Source organism: Boleophthalmus pectinirostris, unplaced genomic scaffold, assembly GCF_026225935.1.
Source record: "Boleophthalmus pectinirostris isolate CB_2022bp ecotype Guang Dong unplaced genomic scaffold, ASM2622593v1 HiC_scaffold_19, whole genome shotgun sequence".
NCBI classification, from domain to species: domain Eukaryota; kingdom Metazoa; phylum Chordata; class Actinopteri; order Gobiiformes; family Gobiidae; genus Boleophthalmus; species Boleophthalmus pectinirostris.
This window is the reverse complement of record NW_026571140.1, coordinates 24,977,998-25,003,239: the sequence shown is the minus strand read 5'-3', so window position 1 is coordinate 25,003,239 and position 25,242 is coordinate 24,977,998. Positions and strand designations below refer to the sequence as shown.

The 25,242-nt window shown below is 39.5% G+C and overlaps 3 protein-coding genes across 5 annotated transcripts; all 3 read right to left on the bottom strand.

The window, feature by feature from the left end:
- Positions 1-525: 525 nt before the first annotated feature.
- LOC129409138 (stereocilin-like) lies at positions 526-9,183 on the bottom strand. 3 transcript variants are annotated; one of them, XM_055154257.1, is made up of 14 exons: positions 9,076-9,183; positions 8,540-8,694; positions 6,921-7,107; positions 6,513-6,628; positions 6,236-6,365; positions 5,968-6,150; positions 5,150-5,188; positions 4,901-5,071; positions 4,685-4,825; positions 4,371-4,432; positions 4,163-4,298; positions 3,994-4,082; positions 3,741-3,875; positions 3,542-3,660 (listed from the first exon to the last, which is right to left on the bottom strand). In XM_055154257.1, exons 1-13 carry the CDS (start codon positions 9,115-9,117, stop codon positions 3,752-3,754), a joined length of 1,575 nt encoding a protein of 524 aa, XP_055010232.1. In that variant the 5' UTR covers positions 9,118-9,183; the 3' UTR covers positions 3,542-3,660; positions 3,741-3,751. The 3 variants fall into 3 exon arrangements, with proteins under 3 accessions (XP_055010233.1, XP_055010231.1, XP_055010232.1); XM_055154256.1 differs by having other exon boundaries at positions 3,531-3,875; XM_055154258.1 differs by lacking the exons at positions 3,994-4,082; positions 4,163-4,298; positions 4,371-4,432; ... (7 more) ...; positions 8,540-8,694; positions 9,076-9,183 and adding exons at positions 526-839; positions 1,273-1,423; positions 1,499-1,596; ... (4 more) ...; positions 2,833-2,998; positions 3,299-3,389 and having other exon boundaries at positions 3,464-3,660.
- Positions 9,176-16,279, bottom strand: LOC129409154 (uncharacterized). The gene is made up of 6 exons (XM_055154322.1): positions 16,044-16,279; positions 14,095-14,793; positions 13,980-14,004; positions 11,983-13,345; positions 9,989-10,792; positions 9,176-9,337 (listed from the first exon to the last, which is right to left on the bottom strand). Exons 1-6 carry the CDS (start codon positions 16,075-16,077, stop codon positions 9,176-9,178), a joined length of 3,087 nt encoding a protein of 1,028 aa, XP_055010297.1. The 5' UTR covers positions 16,078-16,279.
- A 761-nt stretch (positions 16,280-17,040) lies between these two features.
- ctdspl2b (CTD (carboxy-terminal domain, RNA polymerase II, polypeptide A) small phosphatase like 2b) lies at positions 17,041-25,199 on the bottom strand. The gene is made up of 12 exons (XM_020938771.2): positions 25,001-25,199; positions 22,519-22,709; positions 21,235-21,358; positions 21,003-21,149; positions 20,629-20,880; positions 20,452-20,548; positions 20,213-20,324; positions 20,055-20,141; positions 19,757-19,899; positions 19,539-19,665; positions 19,352-19,447; positions 17,041-19,264 (listed from the first exon to the last, which is right to left on the bottom strand). Exons 2-12 carry the CDS (start codon positions 22,684-22,686, stop codon positions 19,199-19,201), a joined length of 1,419 nt encoding a protein of 472 aa, XP_020794430.1. The 5' UTR covers positions 22,687-22,709; positions 25,001-25,199; the 3' UTR covers positions 17,041-19,198.
- Positions 25,200-25,242: the final 43 nt, after the last annotated feature.

The following is a 25,242-nucleotide window of genomic DNA, read 5'->3' as shown; positions in this document are numbered from 1 at the left end:
CTATCCTCAGGCCGTCCTCAATTTGCCCTAAACTGCCTACATCTCATGTAGATCATGGAAATAAATGGTCTTATGTTTCACATCAACTCAAACCATTGATTTTTATTAACTCAAAAGAACAAAAGTGTATTTTACTTTTAAATACAAATGGAGGCAGACTACTATGATTGTTTTTTAATTAATAATGAATCTAGTAAAAATTAACAAATACTATCACTTATAAATGTTATTAGAGACTATTGCCATTGCCAATAAAGTATTAGTAAGGGAGGCATATTCTGCTGCTACTACCTCTATTACTATATCATACTAGACCTACAGTGCTCTGTTGTGCTATGTTATTTATTTATTTATTTATTTTATTGACACAGTAAGTGGAAATGGACTGCAGAGAGTGTGCTACTTTTATTGAGTCTGATCATTGTCAAACATGTCCGCACAACAATACAAAAAACGTACTACAACAGTTTCTTCTTAACAAAATAGGCCTATGCTACTTGAGTAGACTCTAATTTTGTCAAGATAACAGTATTGTGCAGATATTTAAATACATAAATATATAAATACTGTCTCTAAACATTCATAATTAAGTCTTTGGTTTATTCAGTGCTGAAAAAATACATTTAATAAATTACTGTACATAGTAATCTTGAAGTGCTGTGTACAAATAGATATTATATTGCACAAATGAAACACAGGTGGGTGTGTTTGTAATGAAGCAGAGTTGAGTGGGGTCATGTCCAAGCATAGATAAGGTCATGATGGGACAACCAGCAGCATCAGCAATCCCAATAACAGACACACGGGACAGTGGCTCAGTGACAGCCCCAACGACCTCCCTGTGGACACAGAAACACAAATGGACAAATCAAAACAAATTAGAACAAATCACAACAAAAGAAAGCAACATAATATTCATGATTTGAAATGATTAGGAAAGAAAAATTAATCAAATAACAATGGAAACATATAAAATTCTTTTCATCAGTGTATAACCATGTCTTTAAAAACTCAACCTACTTAAAGGGCTACATTGTTCTTTGTCAAAATGTGTTTTACTTATTTCACCACTCTTTGTAAATTTATCATCTCTCAAATTATTTCCCTTATTTGTCATGTCCAAAGAAGTAGCCACAGTTTATCACCTGTTTATCAATCTCCATTGTACTTGTACTCCATTTTATATATATATATATATATATATATATATATATATATATATATATATATATATATATATATATATATATATATATATATATCTCTTCGTACCTCTGAAGTCCACAGGCCGATTCTCCCAGGGCGTTAGCACCATGGCCAGAGCTTGCTTCTGCATATAGGACAGTGCATCGATTACTGTGGAGGGCACCGCCTCAGCCTGCTCGTGGGAAAACATGCTGATCTGCTGATAGCTGAACACAACCTGGATCCAGTGAGACAAAAACATATATTTAAATAAACAAGCTTTGTACAAGTTATGTGTATTTTGTATACTTACAGAAAATTTTGTAGGTGGAATGACTGAGATAGCCAGCGGTGTAATTCCTTCAATTTGAGCTCTTACCAAGGATGACATGTCTATATCTGGAAGACCAGCTATGAAAGAACAAGAAATGTTCAGTAAGTCTTGCTTTTATTTATCCGAACTAAGAATCCCAATATGTGGCTGTAGTTTTTACAGGATAGTTCTTCTGCATTTCAGGCATAAGCATTAAATGCGAAAACTTCAACAGTTGTCTCGTCAGTTCAGTGAATCAGAGTTTAGCTCGCTGTTAAGATGGAACTGCTAACGTCTCAGTGAGGACTGTATAATAGTAAATTGACTTTACCTGCTATTATTCCAATCTCAATGAAAACATTAGTTCCCCAGAATGGAGTGGGTCCAAAGGCAAGGGCATTGTTCAGCAGCCCAACCATAGCCCTCAACTGGTCCTCTGCACACTTTAGCTTCAGCTGACCAAGGTAAAGCACTGCCTTACTGCAGCCAACAGGTGGAGACATAGTACAAGATCAGTGCCCAGGGTCAGAGCTCAAATGCTGCTCAAGTGAACTTTTATTTACCTGAACTCAACTGCGTTGAAATAAATCATTTCAGATGCTTTAGCCCCACACACAATATGACCCAGAGCCACCAGAGTGCTGGAGTCCAGCTGGCTCACACTCAGCTTGGTTGAGTTTAATACAGTCGTAAACAGAATTTCTTGCTGCAATTAAAATGTTTATATTGAACATGATTAACATAGTTCATCCACAATCTACAGCATACTCCAATAATTTTTGACAAACTGACCTGTTTGCTGGACCACAGATCAACAGCCCCCAGAGCAGAGATGGTGTTACGGTCAGAAAGTTGGAGGCTGCTCAACTCCTCATTTGTCATTTCCACTGCTATTCTCCCAAGCTGAGAGATGAGTGACTGGGTGAAGGAAGAAACTGGACCATACATCTATGAGGAAAACATCAAGAATTGTAAAAAACTACAGAATTTCAAGTTTTATTGTGGGTCTGAGATTGAAGATTGAAGGCTTTGAGATTGAAGGCTTACTTTTTTTACTTTCTGTAACACTTGGATGCGGTGGTAAGAGGGCAAAAATGGATCCTGACCCATTAACTCTAAACAGTTGAGAAATGCAGAAGAGGACATACTGGTCAAGCTGGCAGATATCCAAACAGAGGGAGTGGTTGAATGGAGAATCTCACAGGTAGGAACTATCTGAGGTGCTGGAAAGTAAATGTGATTTGTGTTTAATACAATTTGTATATAAAATAGTTAAAATACTTAAAAGTCATTTGAGTTGCAGCAATAATCCTATATATTACTGGACTGCTTACTCGAAAGAACTTTAAGGAAACCCAAAAAAAACTGCAGGACAAATTGCTGTTTTTCAAAGTTGCTCTTCCTTTCACTGGCATCCAGGCAGTGACTTCCAACAGGCCCACCTTCCCACTCTCGCTGTACCATGAACAGCCTCTCAATACGGGCCACAGACATCAGCTCCTGAGGGCACAGCACATACAGCATTACATGGGCACTGACTCACATGCAGACACGCACGCATGCAAACACACATACACGCACACGCACACATGCACACACGCACACACACACCCACATACACACACGCACACGCACGACGGAAAGGCAGGGGAATCCATGGTGACTCTACTGTGATGTGACACTGGGAGATTCATTTACCAGCTTCATTGGCCTTATCTTTCCTTGTATCACGTAACAATCTGTACTACTAATCCGTACTATAGAACATGCAGGAAATCTGGTGTAAATGTTTCAACTCACTTGTGGGATCTCCTGAAGTTTATTGATGGGTAGAAAGAAGAGAAATCTGCCCACTTGACTAAGTGTGGCTTTTGTCCATGTTTTCACAGGTCTATGAGAAAGCACAATGTTTAAATACTGAATGACCATATTGACCAAAACATAAAGTTAAATGTGAAATTGTACCCAAAAGTGGCTGTTTCCTGTAAGATACGTGCTACTATGTCCATTTTAGTGGTGCCATAACAGAAGGTCTGTAAAAAATCCATGTTTTCCATGAAAAAGTTTCTGTCAAGCTGAATGAATATCTCATCCGTCACAAATGTAGCCATAATCCCCAGGGAGAGAAACTCCTCCTCAGTGTATACCCCTGTGTACATGCTCTGCAGAACAGCAATACATACTTACACTATCACGCAAATATTGTTTAACTGTCAAAAACATAGTTTGTGCAATAAGGTACCAGTCTTTGAACTATTTATCCACCAAAAGATCCTGTTTCTTTCTGGACAATAGAAGAAAATGTTGAGGCTCTGTGATGATCAGAGCTCTGAGAGAGTCCATGATGTCCACAGAGAACTTCTTAACAGTGCTCACTCTACAAAGACCGGAGGATATTAAAAAGTATTCAGCTTCACAGAGTACAGTACACGACTAAATCACAACAGAAATATGTACTTAGTTTCATAATATCGAGGTGCACTGCACAAACTTACGGTATTGCAAGAGCCAATTCAGCTCCAAAATTTGACAGAACTTCTGGGAAGAAGTCATACTGGTACACCTCATCAACCACACATTTTTTCTATTCAGAAAAGCAGAATGGAATTTAAGATGCCCGCATGAACTAAACTAACAAAACCTAAATATTAATATATTTTATACCAGTGAAGTGTGAAGAAGACTGTGCTGCTGTTGCAGGAAGAGCAGGATCTTTCTCACTGATGAAGGAGAACGATTTGCTCTGAGATGCTCTAGTAAAACTTTACAGGTAACTCCTTGGCCTGCTGTCCCAAGGCTCCTAATGAAAAAATGACAATATTAACAAGGTTACCTGACGGATCATATGTCCATACAAACAGATAGAACTTACAGGAAGTCTTCTCTGATTAACCTTGGCTTCAGTTCAAGCACTTTGTTGAAAATAGCCTGGGCCTGGATGGAAAAAGCAAATTTGTTGGCTGTAATGTGATATGAAAACAGTGTCATTGCCAGTGTGTCTATTCAACAAAGTGTCAGAGAAGCTTTTGCTTCTCAAGTTAAATATTTAAGAGCTAACTGAGATCATACACCTTTTCACGAGGCCAACAGAAAAAGCATCTTTAATTAGAAAACAGATTTAATCAGATTAAAACAAAGATCGGAAGTGTACACTTTACAGATGTACGGTACAGTTTCAGTGGCTACCTGTTGTGTGTTCCAGGGCTTTTGAACTGATGTGGTGAGGTTAATGACCAGCGGGCCGGTCCTGTCCAGGACACTGACCAAAGGAGTGCAGAAGAGCAGAGGCTCCACTTCATCCAACCAGCTGGGCACGTCTGCAAAGCCCTAACCATGGCAAAACCAGGAGGGCTTTGGTTAAACATTATTCCAGATTTAAAATCTATTTAACATGTGCCTTACCCAGAGCTTTGTGGCAATGGCATTACATTGGGCTGGACTGAAGCTGGGAGTCTGTTGAGCCATAGAGGGCAGTGAGGACAGGAGCCTCTCAGAGGTCAGTGTCAAAAGGAATTCACTTTTCACTCCCACAACAAGAGAGCCGAGCTGCTGCAGCATCCCTGGAGAACTAATCTGAAGAAACATGATGTTTGTGTCACTGGATATGTACTAATCCAAAAGAACTATTCATATTAATAATTAAGTACTTACTTTCATAACTGAAGACAGCTTGTCTACAATTATAGAGGCCTGTCAACAAAAGAGAAATGAATCTGTGTGAAATTTGATACATCTGACAAAGTGTTTTATTAAGAATCTCTCAGCGTTAATTTTAATAATCAACAGTATAGGCTATAAGTATAAGTCCAAGTAAACAGTAAAACAAAAAATGAGATGGTCTCAGAAAACATCTTTGCACAGATCCTTTACAGCCAAGCAAGTATTTTAGTTTGTGTGATAAATAAGAAATTAGCGTGAAATTCAGCAAAACAATGGAAAAGTGCAGCAGTGGCAGTTAGAACATTCTGAGTTGTATTTGAATTTGTAGTTACTGCAAATTTCACATCAAAACATCTCAGAAAAGCCGGGACAAAGCTGAACTTTGCCACAAAAAAAAAAACTATAATATATGAAAGGTGTTTTTTTTTTTCTTTTGTTTTGTTTTGTTTTCAGTTTTAACAAAATACGGAGTTACTGTACTTTTCCTTTGTAAGGCAGAATATTTCTTCATATCCTTCATCCATATCTTAAACGACTGACATGGAAGTATAAGTACTGGTTTATGGTTTAAAGTAACACGTGTGGTCGAGACAGCAGCTGGGAGACTGCCACTAAACCCAGGTCGGGTCTTTGGTTCATGAGCTCAGTTTCCTGCAGACAGCAGCCTGTCAGCTGTCTGTCAGCACTGCCAGCTGCAGCCAGTCAACCGTGTACAAAACAAACAAGGACTTATGTAGTGAAAGTAACAACATGCTGCGATAGGGTAAGTCTGTGGGGTTATACAGTAATAGTGCTTGACTATTGTGTACCTGTGCTGGGCTGAATGTGACTGATTTGATGGTGGGCAGAGCGTTGAGGAGCTGTGATGGACTCAGGTTCTGTATGAAGCTCACTCCGAGCATGGGCAGGAGGTGCGCTGTCTCTGTGATCTGCTCCCCTGTCAACACTGACGGGTCAACGGTCTGGGTGTTGTTTAGGAGCAAACGAGAGAGCTACAAAAAAGAAGCATGTACACAGGATTTGTTTACATAAAAAACAATAATAAAGTAGTAAGACAGTTATCAGAGCAAAAAATACCAAGTAGCTGGGCAGATTGAGTCCATCGCGGGTGCAGTTTCTGATGGCGTCTTGGATAACAGGAAAAGCCTCAGTTCCTTTGTACACAATCAGGTCTTCTGGATCGGCTCTGCATATGATAGGCCCAAGCCTGCCAAATCAGAAGTGATCGTAATTATTCATCAATTTATCAGCAACAATCCAAACTGTATGTGGATTTATTTATAGCAGCTGTAATAACAAATATAGACTATAGAGAACATGTATCTGCAGTGTTTGTAAACACATTAGATCTGACCTGATAAAATCCTGAGCCGTCAGGTTTTTGTAAATCCCAATGAGGCGCTGTGCTATGAACTCTTGTTTTATGGGACTCAGGGTGTTTTTCTGTAGAACATCTAACCCATCCATAAGCTGTGAGAAGTGAGAATAAACAGTAAAACAGCAAATTACTCAACAATAAATTAGGTAAATGTGTTCACTGACAAGTTGGTACCATGGTATTATTAATTTAAGTGGTCCCATGTTCACTTATTGATTACAAACAGGAAGCCCCAGCATATGAAATGTGACAGAGACAGAGGGCTTGTGTGCTCTGTTGGCTGCAGTGAGACTTGTAGCGGTGTTTTGCCTTAGGGCTAATGGCACACACAGATGCCCAACTTCTCCAGTTACCCCGCCTGGTATCAAAGCTCGGGGCTGTCACCTGAGCAGCTGAGAGGTGTTGGAAGTTGTAGAAGGGCAGGTAAGTGATCAGGTTTCCGGTGTCCCTGATGAGCGATTGTTGACCTCTGGTGATGTTGATTGGGAGCATCACTGTGCCAAGCCAGGCGCCAAATGCATTACGCTGCTCCAGAGACATTTGGTCCAGGTACAGGTTTATGGTCTCTCGCCTGAAAAGATGCAGTTAGTTACAGTTAGTGTGTTTTAGAAGAGAGGAAAGTCTTAGAAATTGGTGTATGTTGTTCCCCAATAGCAGCACCTTTTCAAAGAGATATATAGGTTACCGTGTATGTATAAAATTTAAAGGTCCTATATATTATATTGGCTCTTGTCAGCTTTAAGCCATGTTAGAATGTTGTTTCCACAACAAAAACACATCTGGATTTGTGTTTAGTTTTATTCATGCAGGTTTGAGCAATCCTTTGTTATTAGTCTCTCTACATCTACAAAACTCAGAGGGCTCTGTTCCGGCTTGTGATGTCGCGATGTCATCTTGTGAAGCTGTAATTTCAAGTTAACAGCTACCTTCCACATTTTGTTCAGTAGAGATTGATAATTCCAGTGTTAAAGTCATTCAAATTATTCAGGTGAAGACATGTGTAGTTTAAAAATACAGAGGAGCACTTCCTGTATTACCACATGACATCTCAAGGTGGAACAGTAGTTTCCATTTGAGAGAAGAACTCAGTATAAATATGCAGAATTTGTGTGTTAAACATGTGTGAATCAAACAAAACACAACTTCAGGAACAATAATATTAAAACACATATAAGAAAATGGTGTAGTATAGGCCCTTTAAATTATGAATCCAAAATATAACAGTGGAATTTTATGATAGCTTAAAAATATGTTAATAATACAAATTCAGATTTAAATGTTTGTATGCATTTATTAGAGCATGGCAAGATTATGTACAGACACAAATAAATCTGTAGAAGAGGGAAGGGCAGAAATCATATCTAATGACCTGTTTAGTGAATACTTACTTAGCACTTAACGTATAAACTACCCTGAGAAGATTTAATTCTATGGAGTGAATGGGTTTCCTTTACTTTCTATGCATAATGTATGTCCCTGACACTTCAAGGTGTAATGACGTATTGCTTCCAAGACCAGCCTGATATAGGAGCTAAGTTTAGATTTCAGCTTTGCTCTCTATAGTCTTACCTTAAGGTGACACGAGGCAGGTGAACAGGAGTATCTTAAATGTGGAGAAATCAACCACAAGATTTCCCTTAAGTACTTAAGTTATTTAAAAATGTATTACATGTTTGTATATAAGAATATGACTCAAATGCCACAAATGACTAAAAGTAAATGTATTTCAGGCGAATAAATCTAGATAATATTTTGAACAAAAAGAAGTGTGGATTTTGGACGTTGTAATTATTGTTTGAGAGCCTGCCAGTAAGTGCATTTTCTTCGGATTTGAAAAAAGTTATTTGAGGGAATTAAGTGTTTTATATAAATCTATTGATGGAAATTGATTCAGTGAGATCATAAAACATATTTTTGTTTAGGTTGGACAATTTTTGAAAGAAGATTAGTACTGAGATACATGATCCGCAGATTGAATACAGCCGAGAGCCGTGCACACTCACACTTTGGCGTTGTTCTGGAGCAGGGGCAGAGCCTTGATGTCCGCTGGACTGGCCAGAGCCAAGAGTGATGCCAGGTCTGAAAACAGAGTTCCATCTGTGGCCAGGTGTGTCTGGAAAAGCACTGACGCCAGCGTGGGCAGGTAGTTCTGTGGAAGCTGGAAAACACAAATCAGATTGGTGTCAGCAGGAATCTGACACCTGCTTTCAACTCAAATATCTTGTGACACAGAAAACTTTCATGAAGCAGGTGAAAAGTGGGATAGAAGTTAGAGGTGGGTGGTGTTGACAAAAATTAATTATCTTTATTTTTTGGGGGTTATCTTGATGACATTACAATATTATTGCAATTTATCAGAAACAGTTTTTATACCTTTTTTTTTTTTTTTTTTTTTTTTTTTTAAGATTACAGTGTTTGTTTTGTTTTTTATCAGCTCTTTGCCAAATTAGCAAATAGTATTTTTTATTATTTTTTAGATAATATACTTATTTTTCAATACATCTCCTACTTCTAATTGCAGTTGTATGTGTTTTTGTACCTGTAGATTGTCCTTCTTCTGGCTGTAGTACAGGAGGATCATTCGAATGGTTGTGACGTGAGATCCACTGAGCACTGACCGCAACTTGTCCACTGGTATGTTAAAGTACTCCTGTATACACATATATAGGTTTGTGTACAGGTACACAGTGATAGGATGCTAAATAAATAGATAATAAGTAATGGTGAAACATTACCTGGAAAAAGTTAAACTCGTCTGGGGTGATGTCTCGTGGCGTCTGCGTGAGGCTGGTGAGTACCCTCTGTAAAACACACATACAGTATTAATCTGATCATCTGTATTGTATTGTATTCTCAAGTGTTACGTTTGTAAAGATTGCAGTACAAGGCCACATTCATTATGCAGATATCAGTGGCAGGATTGTAACTGTATCCAGAGTCGCCTGTAGGCTGAGGTCAAGCTATACAATGACATTAAAGGTAGTCTGCATGATTAAAGAATTAATTACTCATTAAATAGAGAGGTGACTGGTATACAAATCTCTCTTCTAGTGCTGTGCGATTAATTAAATTTTAATCAAGATCGAGATTCAGGCATTTCTGTTCATCAACAATGGTATAATTTAGTGTTTTATTCAAAAGGTCCACAGTCAATCCTCTGTCTTTTTGTTAACTGGCTTATATTCAACAAGACAAAATAAAATTGAATAAAAAAATTGTGTTCAATATGAGAAATTCAAACAATAAAATCTTGATTATTGAATTCTCTCTTTTTTTTTTTTTTGGTTCTTTAATATCGCCTGCCCAGCCCTAGGTATGCCCTGTGTAGTAGCCTGGGATCAGACACTTGATGTAGTTTGGTTGACTGTCAGGTTATTCTTATTTTAACTAATTAAATGGTCACCTTGCACAAACCTTAGAACATCTTAATTCAAATGATCAGAACTTCTTACCCCAAAGCACTGCAATAACACCCTCTTGTTGACAAAGTCGGTTTCCTTTTTGAAAAACGTCTCCACGGTCGCCATAATACTGAGGCGTATATTCTCAGTCACATGATACGTCGTGTTCTGAATCTCCTCCAGCGCTAACAATGACACTACAGCCATGCTCATAGCCTGGTCCAACACAGCGATCACTTCTGGGGTCAGCAGGTGGCTCATCCTGGTCCTCACATTCTCTAACCAACAGCGCACAATCATCTGCATCATCACATTTGGTCCGGCCCCAGGTTGACAGGCTAAGATAAGGTCCAGTGAGCATGTCCAGTTAAACTTCTTGATCAGATCTTGAGCTAAACAGAGATGAGGTTCACTGGGTCTAGTATTAGTGACATTAGCTGCAGAGGCACACGCAGACCCCACCCAGGCGCTGTATGGTTCTTGCAACAGTACAGATAGAAGATTTGAATTAAGGCAGATAACAGACACAAAATTAGCTTGGTCATGCTCCCAGCACAGGGTTATCAGTACTGGATCTGGAAGTGCAACGCTCCAGCTCAAATATAGACACTGGTCTCTGGGGTTGAATCCCACAATGCCTGTCTCATTTCTTCCATTAGAGTTTTCCTCTTTACTGGTGTGGTTGGAGCAATGTTGAATTAGCCATGTGTTGTCCTGATTGGCCAGAAGGTTTTTGAGAACTGTCCCATTGAGGCAAACTTTGGAGATGAAGTTACTAGGGTCTGCCACTGCACACACGGCTACCTCAGTCATGTCCACAATTATGGGCCTGGTCCATTCACCATACTTACAAACCTAAAAAAATGAAACATACAAAATTGTTTTCAAACAATACAAATGAGTAAAACATTATTGGTTACAATCACATTGCATCACATTGTTTAAAGGGCACATAGTTTACTATTTTCTGATCTATGTTATAATGTTGTTTCCTCATTACAAACATTACAACAATTCCAGGTAACAGCATTCTAACATGGCTTAATATGTTAATATTAAGCCATGTTAATATGTCCTATATTAATTGCATAATATAGGACAGGGGTCTCCAAGCTTTTTCTCCTGGTGAGCTGGTTGAGCTAGTGCCCAAAGTTAGGTATCAAAATTATACATTTACAATGGCAGTTCATCAGATTTGAGTCATTCAGTACAATATGTATAATTCAGAAATCCTTTGGAGAGCTACTTGGAAGGGGGTGGAGAGATAGTGGTAGTTCCTGAGCTACAGGTTGGAGACCAATGATATAGGACCTTTAATTGAGCTGGAAGTCAGATCAGAATTCTATGGTAGTTGCAGAGCCGAAACATATCCACTCTTTAAAAACTTTTGTCCAGATGAGAGAATTCAATTTTCTTTTGGCCTAGTTTGTGGTTAATAGATCTGTAATTACTGGGCTCATTCACACGAAACAAAACTGGTGCAAAGTTCAACATCTTCTCTGTCAGCTTAGACAAAAATAAGTTTTGTTTTTGTTTTGTTTTTCCCCACAATGACTTCATTGAAAGGACTTTAATGGTGCACTACATAACTTTTTTGATGGGGTGTCCGCACATGGAGATCTCATTGCTTTGCCTGGCAGATTCGACAGTATGGCATTACAGTTAAATATACTGTATTTATTGATTTACAGGTGTTTTATTGCTCAAAAATAGCTTTAAAAATATGTATTCTTATAGAAAGTGGGGTTGCCTCTGCACAGATCTGACCTGTAACTTAGCCTGGTGCTGTCATCGGCTTGCTTCTATAGAGATATACATGTTTTATGCCATACTGTGGGAAAATACAGGCAAAATAGTAACATCACCATGGAAAAAAGCAGGAGAAGACCCTCCACCAGAAAAGTGAGGATCATATTATTGGATTTTTTTTTTTCCATAAAGTAATATAGGTGAAAGCTGTCTATCTGAAATTATAACATTATGAAATACTACAACGTGAACACAACCTACTATACATTTACTATATAGCATTATTAACCACTCACCTGTTGTATGAGCAGAGCCTTATCAATTTCTTCAGTATCATTGCAAACTGTACGCAGCCAAGTGTTGCGAGGGTCCTGCAGAAGCTTTTGAAAAACTGTTACATTGCAACAGACATTTTTCTGAAAAGCCAGTTGGTCATGCTGCCAACACAAACCCACCACTGAGTCATCAACATAGCGACTCGCCCACGTTTGATAGGCGCACCATTCTGTTATATTAAAGTTTTCTTGATTTGGCGATGGTATTTCTAAAACAGCTTTTGCACAATGTGGTCGTAGCCAGTCGTTTTGCTTGCTGAGCAGAAGTTTGTTCAGAAAGGTTTGGTTTGCACATACTTCTCTAGTAAAATCCTCTGCATTGAACTGAGAGCATAGAGAGATTACATTAGGATGAATCAGAGACACGTCTTGCCAGCGTGAATACTGGCACGGATCCACTGCATCTACTTCTGTGACGGGAGGGGGCATGGGCAGTATTTCTGAACAGTTTGGCATGAGATGTGCATTTAGGGGATTGGAAAATAACAGCATAAAGAATCCTAAATTTTGACATATGAGCAGAGAGAGGCGCTCTTTGTCCAGTATCATGCAGAAATCAAGGAGATATGGATCAATTACTGAAGACTGGAACATCCACTGGTCATACAGGCAGTGCTCAGTCACCATGTAGTCCAGGTTTGCAGTTGAGTTCCCACAATATGCGTACAACCAAATATTTGTATTATCTGAAAGCAGCTTCTTCATTAGTGTAGCATTGTTACACACATTTTTCACAAACTCTTCCCACTGGATGTCCCCACACAGAGACACCATCACAGGGTCGACTGAAATAGTGTCCATCCAGCTGTTGTAATTACAGGCAAGCTGCTTAAGATTAGTTGCTTCTCTAACTAGTCTCAGTGGTGGGTTAGGTGCAGATGTAGGAGGCGGATTGACAACAGGGTTAGGAAAAGTGCCTACATTGGGGCAATCGACTGCTGATCTGGTTGTCAGCGGTGACATGACAGCTTGGAAAACATAACAAGCATTGCTCCAAACTAGCTCTATCTGTTTGGGGTTTAGGGAGCTCAGCGCTTGGCAGAACAAAAGCACAGAGACAGAAGGTGTTTTCCTCAAACCTGATACAATTTCTGGACAAATTGTATCATTCAGCTCAGCCAGGTTTTGGTGGTCACACTGCAGTAGGATGTTGCGATAAATGTCTATGTTTTTGTTTGAGTCCAGAGCCGATCGCTGGAAAGGGACCCCAGGGCAGTTAGAACTGGGGTATGTGCAGACGGACTGGTCTGGAGCCAGAAAGATGTCCAGAAGAATGTCAATAAGTGCTGTACCGAAAGACCAGCTCACGTTGTGATGAAGACCCCTGATCAAAACAGAAATGTTAACATGTAAAAGATGTACCTCTATAAATAAATGCATGCTGTATATTAAAAGGTGCACTATGGACCGTTTCAGGTGGACAATTGGCCATTACTTCCATCAGTCCACCCAGTACAGTGTGAATGAATAATGACTAGAGCATAAGAACTTAAGGGGCTTCAACAAGCCTGTGAAGCACATTACAAGTGCAAGGCATTATTATGATTATCTGCTTGTCTCACAGGAAATGTTACTGCTTTGCCCGGAATGTTCCACAGTATGGTTTTAACTAATACATAAAGAAAAACCAGGTGATGCCACAAGGCCAAGTTACAAGTTAAATCTGTGAGGAAGGAGCCTGCTCATAGTAAAAATATGTCAAGGCATTTTTAAGCAACAAAAAGACCTATAATCAAATAAGTACAGCTGGTAGTCACCTGCTATAAAGTAATGTTACAAGCACCAGAAATGTTACATAGTGCACCTTTAAATTAATGCTTTTATCAGTGAGGATGTTGACAAAAGGAATGTGATTATATTTTAAAATGATTTTAACACAATATTTATTACATTATCTAAATTACCCAGAGTATTTCCTGTGATGAAACTTTAATCCTGTAAAATATTTGAGGACTTACCACATGATGAGCTGCTTCAAATCTCCTGTGAAACAAACATAACAATCCATCACCTTCGTATAATTCACATTTGAAAATACATTTACATATGCAAATAATATAAATAAACTCTTACCATGCTCACACTTCCCCTGGTTGTCCAGTGTGGGCACTCTGATCCCAAATTGCAGTGCTATCTTTATGTACTCGACAGGTACCTCTAGTACAGAAAACAAAACCTCTAATATGTATTTGGTTAGAGTGTCCACTAGGCCACTCACTGCATCCACCAGGTTTCCAGATACAGGCAAATAAGTCAGGATGTTCAAAAAAATATCTTGTATCCCCACCAGAGTGGCCAAGGTTGAGTCGCTCATCTGAAAATATGCTCTGAAGAAGCTGTACGCATCTCCATTTGTGCCAAAGTCTGTGGGGCACGTTGGACTGGTCAGAGACGCCACTGCAGCTATAACAGTTGGACCCATCTCCACGGAAACAGCCCTGATCAGCTCTGCCTCCAGTCCGCAGTCCTGTTTCCCTGATAAGACACATACTAACATCTTTGGGAGATCTTCTATGAACCCTTCTCTCATCAGAGGCTGCAGGAGCACATACAGGTTGGACATGACGCTGTAGTAAGCGTTAAGGTCCACGCCCTTGACTGGGAGAGGGTCAGTGCTGCGGGTCTGGCTTTTGGGTTCAGACAGAGAGTAGATTTGATTGATCACAATCTGGATGTCCTTTTCCAGGCTGCTGCCACTGGCCGGAATGGGGGCTGCCTTTCTGTGGATGATTTTGGACTCTGAGCAGGCCAAGTGGACCGCACAGATGATCGCTACAAAAGAGAAGAACAAATAAATAAGAAAAATGTTTCAGAAGAAGCGCTTCCTGGACCTCCAGAGGATAATACACAGTAGATCCAACTCAGTGGTGCTCTTTGGGAAGGGAAGTCAGTACAAAGATGCAAAAAACCCAGGGGACAAACAGTTTGTCCCCTGAGGAAAGCCATAGGCTGAAACGCGTCGGGACTTTGTAAGTTGTCCATTAAAACATGCCGTAAACTAATAAAGGCATTTTATTTTAACCAGTGAGTGCCTTGGGTTTTTTGCATCTTTGAACAAATAAATATGCTTTAATTTTTTAGTCTGTCAACATCTCCAAAGCTCAAAATGCTCTTGGGACTTGTGATGTCATGTAGTGGTAGTTTTTAACAGTTACCTTTTGCAATTTGTTTAGTCGGCATTGGCAATTCCAGGGCTGAAATTATCTAATTGATTCTAGTGATGGTTTATGGAGTATAAAAACATAATGAGCACTTTTTTTCCAACTGAGAGAAGAGCCTAAACATGCAGGGTTTGTGTTAAACATGTGCGAATGAAACAAAACTCATCTCCTGGTATGTTTTTGATGAGTAAAATCATTATAACATCAGAAAATAATGTAATATAGGTCCTTTAACATTAGCCTACCACAAATGGATATCTATAGACTGATACACTAATTATTCTTAAGCTTTAATCAATGAGCAGTGGAGGGTAAACAAAGTAGGTGATGATCAAACTTTCCATAAGGAAGTTTCATTGAAAAAAACGCCTAGGCCAGGTCTTATTATATCCAGGTTTAAATCTTCCACTAATATCTTCATGACTCCTTGATTTTCAAACAATATGCCAGAGAATAATGTGTCTTGCAAAAATGTCCAATTTGTACTATATCACACAGTCATTGATTGATTGTATGTTAGGCTATTGGACAATTTGGAGCGTCCTGGCAGAGCAAACTCAACCAAAGACACTAATATCAGAACCCGATAAGGCAGACACGAGGACACAAATGTTAATTACACTTCTTTTAGTAGGCTATATTCATTGGTGTAATTTTAGTATGTTTGGGTGGATGGTGCAATGTCACATCTGGTAAACAAAATGTGTGTTGTGAAAAAAAAAAACTATAGGCTATTGGTCAGCTACATTTCGAAAATCAGAGTAAATGCCCAAGCACATCACAAAATGTAATATAATAGGCTACCAGAAACACAGTTTCACTTATTATTCTCATGGCAGTCAATATTTCAGTATAACTCACCAAAAAGGACTCCCGCTCCGCCCGTCAGCCACATCCTCTTATTTCGGGCTCTCGGTTTCTTCAACAAAAACAGTTTATCCAGTTGGAGTAGATGAATTGTTCACATAGATCAGCTGGGCTCGATGCACAATAAGGCTGAACATTATTTTATCTCAGTAAACGGACTGTCTAAGCCGCGTGCTCCGTCCACTCCTCATCAGACCTGAGCGCGTCGTGCGTCTTGGCCGCAGGTCTGCGCCGAGTCCGTCCCTCTGTAACCATACACCTGCCCCGGGCCGCAGCGTAATTAAGGCCAACGGTAAGGGACAAACGGAGGTGCGAAAAGAGGGCCGTGAAACGCACAAGGGATTTCTTTCTGCAACAAGCACAGCCGTCAGCACTGAATTATTTACGCGCTGTGTTGATTAACTCCAGCGTCTGAAACCCGAGTTTGAGCGCAGGAGCCAGAAGACACCAGAGAGCCAAGAGTAAAGATCTGCCCGGTATCACATAATGAGGCTATTACCAAACTTAAACTATTGTGATGGTAAATGGCGCAATAAGGAGTTAAGGAGCTGACTGGTAGGCCTATTTACAGAAACTTATTAGAAATGCAATAATGTAATAATAATTATGTAATAGCAAGGTACCTGAGGAGTAGTGGTGTATTGTGTGATGGTATAGGCTATAGAAATGTGAATTTGTGCATTTGTAACGTAGTCTGGTCAGCCAAGAACACACGCTTCCCTGTTTCTTTACAAATAAGTGAATGAATGCAGAGTATAGTGGAGAGATCACTCATGTGGTCCCAGGCAAGAGGCAATAGAAACCTTGACCATTGTAGCACTGCAATAGCTTATAGTTGTAATTGTAACTTGCCTATTCTTCCCTTCAGTCATAAACATAATTAGCAGTGCCTGGTATCTTCTCATTTACACGTGCCTATTGGAAAACAGTTTGCCCACTTTCCATCATGGTCTGAAACATTTTATCAAAAGTGAAATAAACACAGCATGGAGAGGTTTCACCTTTAAAACTTTGTTTCAGAAAGTCAATGTAACTGTATATACACTTTACAATAGCATACAGCCAGTTGGTTTACAAAGATGTCTTTTTAAATACATCCTCAGCACAGATTAAATGGATAATGATATCTACATGTTGCTCTTTTCTGCAGAAAAAGTGCCAAGATTTTAATTTACTTCAGGACTTTTCCAAAGCAAGGCGTATTCTACATGCTAAGTTAACAGTTCAGTGACATTGCTCTAAACTAAAACACAAATATTTGTAAGAAAAAAAAAACTCCATTTGATGTAGTTAAATCTTCATTAATACATTTAAAAGTAGATATGACATGCCTTTTGAAAACAAAAATACAAAAGAGTTCCTTATTTTAAGGATTTTTTTAAAACATGAAGCTGCATGTATTGTACAACACTTGTACAATGAACTGGTAATGCACAGTAAATGAGCTGAATAAAAAATACTTCCGCCGATCCTTAACATACAAGTCGTAATAACACTCAGTCTGGAATAGCACTGCTGTTTCTGTAGGATGGGAGTAACAATGTGAATGTCTATGGACTATTGTCAGGAGGGTTTGGGGTTGTAGAGCGAGTATTACCGTTGTCCCCTTTTGATAATGTGCACTGGTAGTTTCTGATTAGGAACCAGAATGAATTTGGAAAAACACAGATCCATGCTTCTTTTACATTCACCGTCTGGACAAGTGCACTCAAGACAAAGTGTCCGCCATTGTGCCCTGTAAATGTGGAACATTTATTTTAATTTGTGGAGAAGAAATGTAAAACTTTGATTAATATGGATTCAGCCAGGGTAAATGAAGAACTAGAGTCACATACAACATAAACTGCACATTCAATGAAGATATCCAGGTTTCAGCAATAATGACTTCAGTTCTGATTGTCATTTGCTTAAGAGAAGGGTGTAATTAAGAGATGGCCAAATTGGGTAGTGTACTTCTATGGCACTGTACAGATAATCCAGACCAACAGTTGAATCATTAAACAAAAAGCAAGAAGACGGGATCCTGTCCACACATTTATATCATGGACTCTGGTAAAACAGCATTAACAATTTGGCTCAAAATCCTCTCTGAGCTAAACACATTCATGACGCTAGATTTCTTAAAACATTGCTTAAACTGTGCTTCAATAAAAGCTTTTAAAAGTTAACAAGCTGAGGGGCAGGGAGGTTGAACTTTGCCCCCGAAGGCGAGTGGGATGCTGGTGCCAGAGGCCGCTGGTACAAGGTCTGGCCACAGATCTGAGTAGACACACGGGCAGATATGTGCTACATTAGCCATAATGCTACAGACAGAGCCACCACGATACAAGAGAAATCAAAGCTGTGACTTAGCCAGAATACTTGATTATGATAAAATACAATACTGATTATAGACAAATGACAAAAATACTACAGTTAGAGAGGTTCATGTTGCCACTGATCACTTTGAAAATGAATGCCCAAATTTTTTACAATGACTGATTTTCCTAATAAAAAGTTTGTTTTGTTTAACTGTGGAGTGGACCGTTATAATTACACACCATTCATAGTCTTCAATGAAAACAAAAGCACTCATGTTACACCCCCCGTTTAAAATATATTACAAACATAACCAATACAATTCCTATCTGCTTACAAACACCAGAAAAATAAACTGCAACCAACTATAGAAATGTGACCCAGCTACAGAGGAATGCATATGATTTTAGAGGCTACAGTTCTCAGGTGTTGTTTGGAGTAAACATACACAGCGTCCAGGCGGCTGATACCAGTCTGTAGCCAAAGAGTCACCTGTGTGAGCACCAGAGATGCAGTAAGATGAAGCTTCTCTTTCCCGAACATCCACAAACGCAGCACCAAGAAAATGTGTCCCGTTCCAGTCAATGTGAAGGTTTATCTGGGCTTTTGTTTAAATGTGATGAGATTTTAAATTTGACGTCCATATTTGCAAAAACTTTTCTTTCAAGATTTTTTTTAAAAGAACTATGATGTTTTTTTTTTTTTTTAAAGTAAAAAGGCCGAAACAAAAGCTCAACGTTTAAAAATGGCAATGTTGTAGTTTGTAATCCAAAAAATTTTTTTTTCTTTTTACACTGGTTTTGTCTGTCAGTTATTTCAGGATGTCCCACTTTCAGTAAAAGATGTCACATTCAGTCAGGGGGCAAAAGGTCATGAAGCCGAAACCTCTCTCGGACATGCGGTCGGACATCCTCATTCTGGTGGAACACGTAGTTAGGACAAAATTTCCATTAATTCTACATTAAGTGCCATTTAATTAAGTTAAGTTTGTTTACGCAACTTACCATCTCCACCAATTTCTCCAGAAAGGGCACCAGTTTCAAAAGCTCATTGTCATTCTTGTCCATAAACCAGCTCTCAATTGGAATACCATTGGACAACTTAAAAAAAAAAAAAACATTTTCAATAGTTTGAAAAATCAATGTAAAAACAAATAAATACAATGTAAAGTGTCATTTTGTGATGCGTTACCTGATAAGCAAAGGCTTGTGGTGAATTGTCAATGATGATGGTCTTTGACAGGTCTCTGCCTAAAATGTTGAGGTCCTTAATGTAGTTTCCCTGGACGCAGACACAGTGCTCCCGAAACAATCTGTGCCTGGTTAACACGATAGAAGGAAAAATCAATTACAGCCAAGAGAAGAACGCAGCAGTATGATAAATTTATATATTTACAACATTTCCAATACCTTACTAGCTGCTTCTTAGGATCCAAGATATTCAGCAATTTATCTGCATACACCTTTTTTGATGCTGTGAAAAGGATAATCTCGTAGATTTGAGACATTCGCTCCAAAAACTCCCTGAAGAACGGCCTCAAACGGACATACACCTGCACAGAATCACCAGTGTAAGAACTCAATGTGTCAGTATAAACTTTATAGTCTAATTGAAGTTTTCTTACAAATATAATGGACACTATTTCCACTATACAACAGTCTAAACAGCTTTGGCACCCCCTAGTGGTGTCAAGAGAGTGGGACATACCTGGTAGATGACATCCTGGAAGAGGACAGGGAAGGTTAGCGCAGCATCCTCCAGTTCATTTAAACTGCAGTGGACCAAGGTCTCATCCTTTTGGGGAAATAAAGTTGGTAAGTTTCAACCTTTGTTTTATGGATAAAATATATATATAACTTACTTACCAAGTCTAAAACAAGAGAGAATTCTGGTGTACTGCGAGTCTTCAAGGGCAAAGCTGGCTTACGAGTGAGCTGCTCTTCTGTCAGAGGAGGGACGTGCTTGATGAAAAAATACCTGGAAGTAAAAAATAAACATTCATTGCATTTTGGTGTTATGTTAGCAAGGTTTTGTCAAAGAAAGATATCCATATGAGAAACATTTCATCCACTTTTCTCTTAAGTGACATTAAGCTGTTACTCACGGGTCAAACACTTCCCAGTCCTCCTCATACGATGTTTCTGGTGGAACTGCAGCAGGTGGCGAATCCACATAGGTTATTTCTGGACTGGAGCCTGGAGCTGCAATAATAGCAGTGGTTGTCAACACTGTTATAATTTAATGAGGAGCACAATGCTGCTTTATTTGTGATAATGTTCACCTGTGAGAGGTGGTAGGTCTGGGTCTGCCTCGAGCTCCGCCTCCTCCTCTGCAGTAGCTGAGGCCTCAGGGATGTGAGGGCTTCTTAGTGGGGGCAGGTGGGACACACTGGAGTAGTAGTTTGTGGCGGTGCACATTTCTTCTGTTGATGCACCCGTGCTGGTGGGGGTCTCCATGGTCTGCTCCATGTCCAGCTGCTTGACGATCTCCTCAGCCTCCAGCGCCTGATCTGGAGAGTCAGACCCCGATGAGGCTGAGACCACAAAAAGGTAATTAACTTTAATCTGAAGTAAACTAAATTCTAAAATATTACAAAATGTGTCAACTATGGTGCACAAGAACAATTTAAAAGCAATTTGTACATAGTTTTCTTACCATTTTTAGCTGGTGAGAAAAAGTTAAAAACTGGAGAAAAGATGGTCCCAAGAAGGGTTGTCCTGGGTGGGCTAGCCACCTCTGCAGCTTTAGCTTCCTCCAAGCTCCCATTTGACTTCTCCTTACTCGTGTCATGATTAGTGGCCTCTGTTGAACAACAAAAAGAGTTAATATTTAAAATTATAAATATGTATCTTTTGTTTTGGTATAACTGCTTTTGTATGTGACTCACGGCCATTAACAGGGCCTTTCCTGCTAACCCTGCTCCGTGGGGTGTTAGCATTCGGTGTGGAGGTGATCAAGTTGTTGTCCACGTCACACTGGATTCGTGCCTTCTTGGCCGGGCTTTCCTGTACCTAAAGCACACACATGCCAATTATAACATTTGGTGCGTTTTAAGATAAACTCATTTCCTTTAAGGGGTCACCGGACTATCTTCACCCCCTTCACAATATTAATCTCCGCTTCTTCTTTCTTTGGATCTCATGCTCTTTCTTACCTTTCAATTCACTACCAAGTACTCATGTCCAAACCATCTCAAACTGACTTTTTTTTAAACATCCATAAACTGTCCCTCTGATGTGCTCATTACTACACCTTTACATTTAAGGCCAGTTTTTGAGGGCCATTAGACTTCCTGTTGACACAAAGACAACAAGTACTTCTTTAAGGCAAAAAAGTATTCTACCACCATCATAACCTAAATAATAATAACAAAAAAACACTAGTGTAATGAGGGCTAAGTTTGTGAAAATGGGATTTTTTTTTTTAAAGAAAGGGCATATTGCAGGAGAATAAAGATTACTCAAGCATGCATGGGTCACTCTAAATACAACAAATGGGTAAATAATGAGGTAAAACAATTATAATGTGGTTAAAAGCTCTCAAGTAAAATGTGTTTAATACAGCTCAGTGTCTCAGGCCTCATTAAAAGATGTAGTGACTTTGTCAAACCTGTTTGTCTGTGATTCACTTTATTGTCTGTTATAGTCTGTGGTACTCGGCGGCATATATTGAAAAATATAATATGAAGCAACCAGTACCAAAAAAAAAAAAAAAAAAAAGCCCCCTTCTGAACAAAAACAGTGCTAAATTGACAATATGGATGAAAGTTGTTGTATACAAGAGTACATATTACATAAATATGTTGGGCTATTAACCTGGGGTAATTGAGTTTAACAATTTCGCAGATACTGTATTTGAATACTAAAAATATATCCAAACAATTCTATTGTAACACGAAGGTTTTCAATGTAGCAGAATAGACTTTTCCACTTGTTCCCGCCTCCTGTCCCTGCGCACCAACTCTGTGAGCTAGTATCTAAAATTAGAACCAAGCTGGACTTCTCCGACAAGCCGCTGCATTCCTACAATCATTTCTTGGGAAACATGACACTCCACACCAAGAAACACTGTGTTTAACTCAGGGGGAACACAGACATTTGTCCCAGAAAAGTGGCATAAAATGGCATTAGACTTGGGGTACTGATGGCAGCACAGATCAGCAGGTCATTACCTTGACAGCATTTCCTCTGATGAACTTCTTGATGGTGGAGAACAAGCCCCTGCCACCACTTGTAGGAGTGTCCTCTTCCACTTCTGAATGCCTCCGCTTGGTCCTGTTTGGGCGCCCTGCCAGGCTGGGGTTTGACTGCTGAGACGCTTTACGCATTCTCAGCCTCATTGTTGGAGCAGTCACATGTAAATCTGTAAAAACACAAGTGGAGTGTGACAAGAGACAAAAAAAGAAAATCCACAAAAAAGCATTGTTCCCCAATGGCTATATTAGATAAAATGGTACAAACTACAAAAGGACAAATACTTTCCTTTATGCACCAAAGTAGACTAGTACATTTCTACCAACATCTGGATACATTTAAGATCCCATTACACTTACATCACAGTGAATCACAGCAGCAACAGCTGTTTTTGTTCTGCCCATACAGTAGAAGAAAAACATTAGTCCAATGTACTATCCCCTCTTTGAGATTAAATTGAGATCTTTAAAATGTATTCTACTCTACTAGTGTTCACACTGAGATAGACAGTAAGCTGGATAATTGGTCCGTTTTCTGCTCAGACTAAATCATGAATTGTCTGTCTGCTGCGCCTGCCTCCCAGAGTCTTGCGTAACAACAGCTGGCTGAAAATGTGTCTGGACATATCCATAATCAGGAAGAAACTCAGATACAAAAACACAATTTTAAAACATACAGCACCTGTCATAACGCAAAAATCTAATACATTCTATTAAAAGGTGTACAATATATTTTGGCACCTGGCATCTGCTTGTCTCTATGGAGCCTTTATTGCTTTGCTTGGAATGTTCCACAGTATAGCAGTAAATGTACATTTCCATGGAGACAAAAAGGGAACGCTACCTGCAAAAGTTACAGATCACATCTGAGGAGAGGTGATCCCGCTCAGTAATAATACAGGTTTTTGACACTGTAGCAATAAATATACCCATAATTGGATTACTGCATGCTCAATAAATTTAATCCCATACTGTGAAACATTACAAGCAAAGCAAAAGCATCTCTCAGGGCGGACCAGGAAATGTTACATAGTGTACCTTTAACATGCTTCTCATATAAAAGAATTGGATATCAGTTCTTTGCGGTAAAAGTGCAATATTCGGTATTTTAAAAGGCTAAAATTGACACAGCATTTTTGTCTCTAACCAGTGTCAGTGCAATGATTTAGATGGAACAAATAACTTTATCACAAATAATGTGTTATATGTCATAAATCTATTTGCAGATGTGCGTTATAAACATCTAGTGCCTGTAAACAATGTCATCCACCTTTATGCAAAATTTCGCCTCTCCCGAGGATAGTGAAGTAGGTACGGACAAACTGAGCGGGAAATAGGAACAAGCCAGTGTACCACAGAGGCTACTCAGGCTAGGCGCAGGTTAGCCCCACAAGCACCAGTGCTGCGGCCCTCTAGCCCTGACCCTCCTCCACCATTTTTCAGGATTAGGTTTTACATTTGCCTCTAACAATATGCGCTTTTCAACAAAGTCCATATGGTCAACAAAGGGAGACACGAGTCAACCGAGCGCATCTACCGTAAACAAGCAACAATTAGCGTGATTACCAGGATATAGCTAATTTAACCAAACAGTTAGCATATTAGCTAGCTTGTTATCAAAGCAACTCAAGTGAAATAAAAAAGACGAAACGTAACAAACCGTGGCTGGTTTTAGTACATGCACTGTAATACACATAACACCATGCGGTGTATGTTTATAGATGCCGATCATGCATGCTTTAGTTTGCTATGGTTGCGGTAGCATCTCATGCTAGCTATGCGCTAAGCTAGCGCCAATTCCGTCAACATTTCAAAATGTTTATTGCAAATTTAATTTAAGAGGTCGAAATAGTTCTTGGTATTTTATCTATGCAGTATGAGCAAAATGTGTACTGTAATACATATACTGTTAAGTTAACAGTGATAGACACCAAATGTGCATCTATTGATGCTGCTCTATTGATGCTGCTATCAGTGATTTCTCCCAAAATCAAAACACAGGTAAGAGGAAAATAACAGCATCATGTATGTTACTCATAACCACGTTTATCATTTTAACATTATGTTTAAAACTCTATACTTTAAACCAATCAGAGATTTGGCTCGCAAAATGTTGTCAAATAGCGGATTTAGAATTTTGTTAAATTGCAAATTGCACCAGTGCCCACTCTCGTCCCTCCGGATCAGTCCCTATCAAATGGATCCGCATGCACAAAGCCGTGTTTTTGCACCACTGCTGTTAGTCGTGTCCGTATAGAGGACTAGGCCGCACATTAGCTGCCCTTCGCGATATTTTAGCTTAGCAAAATTAGCTGTACCTAGCCGTCGCGTAAACTGCTCCAAGCTCACAGATGTGGACATTGGACAAGCAGCGAAGGCATACTTGTCCTGTCGCTATCCAGCATTGCATAAACTCCTCGCTCCTCGCTGACAAACACACGGACAAACGGTATCGCCTTACATTACAGTGATCCGCAGTCTCTGGAGATGACAGCTCAGCGCCGAAAAACCATCACAGCGGAGGAATTTGTGGTTTTCCTGGACTGCCCTGACTTTCGCCGTGGATCCGCTCAAGGGCCGTGTACAACACTACACCGCGTCGAGTTTAGCAGCAGGCGCCATTTCCCGCCTCTGCTCCGAGTCTGTGCAGCAAATACCCGTATGGACACAGACACACCCCCTCCACACCAGCCACTGCACTCT

Excerpts from the sequence above, each read along its gene's own strand:
- LOC129409138 (XM_055154256.1), bottom strand. The coding sequence starts at position 9,117 with ATGATCCTCCTGTACTACAGCCAGAAGAAGGACAATCTACAG. Across the intron at positions 6,151-6,235 it reads TCAATCTGCCCAGCTACTTG|CTCTCTCGTTTGCTCCTAAA; the intron begins GTATTTTTTGCT and ends TCTTTTTTGTAG. Across the intron at positions 5,189-5,967 it reads TCACATTCAGCCCAGCACAG|GCCTCTATAATTGTAGACAA; the intron begins GTACACAATAGT and ends TTTTGTTGACAG.
- LOC129409154 (XM_055154322.1), bottom strand. The coding sequence starts at position 16,077 with ATGTGGCTGACGGGCGGAGCGGGAGTCCTTTTTG. Across the intron at positions 14,794-16,043 it reads CGGAGCGGGAGTCCTTTTTG|CGATCATCTGTGCGGTCCAC; the intron begins GTGAGTTATACT and ends TCTCTTTTGTAG. Across the intron at positions 14,005-14,094 it reads CCAGGGGAAGTGTGAGCATG|GAGATTTGAAGCAGCTCATC; the intron begins GTAAGAGTTTAT and ends TTTGTTTCACAG.
- ctdspl2b (XM_020938771.2), bottom strand. The coding sequence starts at position 22,686 with ATGAGGCTGAGAATGCGTAAAGCGTCTCAGCAGTCAAACCCCAGCCTG. Across the intron at positions 20,881-21,002 it reads TTTCTCACCAGCTAAAAATG|CCTCATCGGGGTCTGACTCT; the intron begins GTAAGAAAACTA and ends TTGTGGTCTCAG. Across the intron at positions 20,325-20,451 it reads GACTGGGAAGTGTTTGACCC|GTATTTTTTCATCAAGCACG; the intron begins GTGAGTAACAGC and ends TTTTACTTCCAG.